General features: G+C 39.6%; 1 protein-coding gene across 1 annotated transcript; it reads right to left on the bottom strand.

Annotated features, from left to right (window-relative positions):
* Positions 1-1,605: 1,605 nt before the first annotated feature.
* Positions 1,606-3,488, bottom strand: LOC139841080 (uncharacterized). The gene is made up of 2 exons (XM_071831313.1): positions 2,633-3,488; positions 1,606-2,351 (listed from the first exon to the last, which is right to left on the bottom strand). Exons 1-2 carry the CDS (start codon positions 3,486-3,488, stop codon positions 1,606-1,608), a joined length of 1,602 nt encoding a protein of 533 aa, XP_071687414.1.
* Positions 3,489-4,063: the final 575 nt, after the last annotated feature.

Raw genomic sequence — 4,063 nt, 5'->3', positions numbered from 1 at the left:
TACACGTACACATACAAAAATGATATGGCTATATATACATTTGCTTTTGCCATGCACATTTTAAAGTGATCAGAGACACGAAATTAGGCATATTAACAAACAAACGAAGAGAAAAGGTCTAACACTAATCAACCAACACCCGTTCTTCTTATGTTGCAATCACCGTAGGAGCTAGGATTAATAAGCCATTGATGCCATTCTACCGCTAATTTTTTTTGCCCTTCTCGAAATCCACTCGTTGCTTTTTAATTGAATTTCATTGAAGATGTCCGCACTTGTTTTGCATTTGTTGCTGAAACTTTTTGATGACGATTCTTCCAAAGTAGATATCCGCAAACCCACTTAACCGCCTGCCATACTTTATGACCCTCGCTCGATCTATGATTATCATTATCCAAATTCATCAGTGTGCCAACGTTGAGGTCATTTTGACCCGGAGAATTGCCCCACCATTGTCTGACTCGACGCCAAGTGTCACTCGCCAAGCTACATTCAATGATGATGTGATCCACCGATTCCAAAACATTGTCACAAACGGGGCATCGTACCGAGTTAAGATCTATACCTCTTTTGTCTAGTTCTAACCTCACATGAATCCTCCCCCGAGCAGCCCGCCACGCCAAGATACCTAAGGATTTGGGAACGAAGTTGTTTAACAAAGTTGAGTTGTGTGAAGGATTAACCCCGAGGATAGCATTGTCGATTAAGGCCGCAAAGCTTTTGGTTTTAAAAACGCCTGCATTATCAAGTCTCCATTTCCAAGTGTCGTGATTGTTGTTGGTGAACCCTTGAGAAGGTAGCCGGCTAATTAAATTTTTCAGCTCGTCTATACTTCTACCTGCCAGCTCTCGTTTCCATGCCCAATTGAAAACCCAGTCTGATCCGTTCCAAACTATCCTGTCATTAATGAAGCAACCCTGATCCGACTCGAGATTAAAGATTCTCGGATATTTTTCTTTGAAACAAAGGTCTCCGACCCGTAGTATTCCCTGTTCCAATGACTTTCTTACAAGACAACCGCAAATCAATATTAAATTTAACAGCTCATTTCCAGTTTTGACAATTGAACTGCAAAGTGAGCCACTAAAATTGCAATTACAATGAGAAATAATACCCAAACCACCACCCCTCCCGTAGATACTTAGAATTATTTTGACCCAAAGGGAGTCCTTTTCAGTTTGGAATCTCCACCACCATTTACAAATTAACGCTCTATTTTTTACCTTTAAAGACCCGATATCAAGCCCGCCCAATTCATAAGATTTAAGAATATCATCCCACTTTACCCAATGTAATTTTGACTGATCCCCAACCCCACCCCAAAAGAACTTACAGTGGAGTTGTTCAAGCAGATTGATGACACGCGAAGGCGCCCAAAAGATCGAAAAGAAGTACAAAGGTAAACTTGAGAGAATCTGATAATAGTTAACCTCCCCCCAAATGACAATGTTTTAGATTTCCAACTCGAAAGTTCCTTTTCAGTTTTTCCTATAATTGGAGACCAATCTGATTCCTTAGTCATTTTCGAACCAACAGTGAGACCCAAGTATTCGAATGGAAAGCAACCGTCTTTACATCTAATACTACTAGCTACATTTTTCAACTCTAAGGATGAGACGCCCAACCCGAATAGACAGCATTTAGCGGCATTAATTCTAACCCAGACAATTCTTCAAAACTTTTAAGAATAAGCATAACATTATGAATATTTCTCCTTCTCCACTCACCAATAAAAATCGTATCGTCCGCGTATTGAAGATGAGTGAGACGGACTTTGTCTTTGCCGATATCTACTCCTTCGAACAGCCCATCATTGGATGCATTCTTTATAATCATGTTTAACCCCTCACTTGCAAGTATAAAGAGAAAAGGCGAGAGCGGGTCGCCCTGCCTAACTCCCTTTTCCAATTTGAACTCTTTTGTAGGAGATCCATTCACTAGAACGGATATAGAGGCATATCGTAAACAAGAAAAGATCCATTTGATCCACCGGGACCCGAAACCCATAAGACGCATAATATCGAATAGGAACTTCCACTTAAGAGAGTCAAAAGCTTTAGAGAAATCTACTTTGAAAAGAAAAGTCTTCGCCTTGCATCTTTTTGATTCATCAACGGCCTCGTTAAGAATTAAAACTCCATCTAAAATTGATTTACCTCTTAGAAACGCTGTTTGCTCGTCTCCCACCAGATTTGGTACAACCTTTCTTAGGCGATTGGATAGAAGTTTGGCAATAATCTTGTAATATCCGCCTATTAAACTTATCGGGCGATAATCTCCGAGCTCCACCGAATCCTGTTTTTTAGGAATTAACGAAACAAATGAGGTGTTGCATCCATGAGATGTTTCACCTTGATCCCAAAAAAAAATAATCACATTAATCAAATCCCCTTTGATTACATTCCAATATTTCTTGAAGAATTTGAAAGGGAAACCGTCAGGTCCCGGGGCCTTCGAGTTGTCACATCCGTGAATAGCACACCAAATCTATTTATCACTAAACTGGACCTCTAAATTGGACGCCTCCAAGTCTGAGAGTCGATGGTTAAGTGAGTCCATTATGTAGTCAGGATGAGTGTCTCTATCCTCGAAAACAGCTTTATAGTAACGAAAGATCTCGTCTTTGATTGACCAGGATCTTCTTCCCATTTGCCATTGATATTCAAACCATGAATATTATTTTTGCAGGTGCGTCTTCTAATATAAGCATGAAAAAACTTGGAATTTTCTTCCCCGTCGGTTGCCCATTTGACCCGTGCCTTTTGTTTCATCATATTCCGTTTTTCAGCTTCCTTTTTCAACCTTTTTCCCATCACGTCCATCCACTTTGACCGATCAGACTCTTCTAAATCCGAAGATTCAGCTCTCGATTCCCATATAGCTGCTTCTTTTCTGTATTCCTCACTTTCTGAATCAATTTTACCAAAAGTAGATTTACTCGGTAAAGCAAATCTAGTAGCTTTCAATTTCCTGCAGAAAATCAAGTCCGCCCTATTGCCTTCTACAGATTTATCCCAAGTTTTGGATATGATTTTATCAGCCTCTTTATGGTCAAGCCAGACATCGAATACCCTGGTGCGCTTAGGACCAAAATCAATCCATTTATTTCGCAATACAAGTGGGCAGTGATCGGTGTCCTTGCGATTAAGAGCTGAAACGTATAAGTCACCCCACCGAAGCAAAAAATGTTCTGATACTAGAAACCGATCCAATTTGCTGAACCTACGTCCGTTATCCCAAATTCTAGTAAATCTCTTACCCTCTAATGGCACCTCAATGAGTTTCGAATTGTTCATAAATGTATTAAATATTGTAGCTCTTCTAGCATTGAAAATACAATTACACCGTTCATCTTCATTCCTAACCTCGTTGAAATCTCCACACAGTACCCAATTATCGTTGTCAAACTCGAGTAATTTTTCTAACGAATTCCACATCTCTTTCTTCTTTATATAGTTGTGTGGACCATATACGTTAACTATAATCATTTCGCTGACCTCACCTTTCCAACGCCCTTTGATTGCAAGGAAAAACTCCCCTTATACCGCTTGAGTTACCCCAAAATAATTCGGCTCCCAAATTAGTAGCATACCTCCCTACCTACCTCTGGCCTATTATTGGATAAAGTTGAAATTAGACGACCCCCAAATCTATTCAATCCATCCTTCATCGACATCCCCACATTTGGATTCCTGAATTGCCACAATTTTCGGATTCTCTTCTAACCTCATTTGCCTAAACCAACTAATCTTACCATCTTTTTTAAAGCCTCGAACATTGACAAACATAATCTTCATTAAAAAACATAATAGTGAACGACAAAACACGAAACCTGAGAATTAATGGGAAGCAGGAGGAGCTTCATCAATTTGAATACCGATCCTTTTCCTGAAATCCGAAATGTTCACACTTTCATCACTTGAGGTTTTTGAAGCAACATCAGATTGTACTTTCTTCGCTCTCTTGCTCCTTCTTCAGATTTGTACTTGGTGTTTTCTTCTTTTTGATGACTTTAGAGGCGTGGATCTTTCTTGCACAGGACTTGGCAAATAAGAGTTTTAAA

Source organism: Rutidosis leptorrhynchoides, chromosome 4 (genome assembly GCF_046630445.1).
Source record: "Rutidosis leptorrhynchoides isolate AG116_Rl617_1_P2 chromosome 4, CSIRO_AGI_Rlap_v1, whole genome shotgun sequence".
NCBI lineage: Eukaryota > Viridiplantae > Streptophyta > Magnoliopsida > Asterales > Asteraceae > Rutidosis > Rutidosis leptorrhynchoides.
The sequence above is the reverse complement of the archived record's forward strand: the minus strand, read 5'-3'. Positions and strand labels throughout refer to the sequence as shown.

Excerpts from the sequence above, each read along its gene's own strand:
- LOC139841080 (XM_071831313.1), bottom strand. The coding sequence starts at position 3,488 with ATGATTATAGTTAACGTATATGGTCCACACAACTATATAAAGAAGAAA. Across the intron at positions 2,352-2,632 it reads CAAATGGGAAGAAGATCCTG|GTGAAACATCTCATGGATGC; the intron begins GTCAATCAAAGA and ends TTTGGGATCAAG.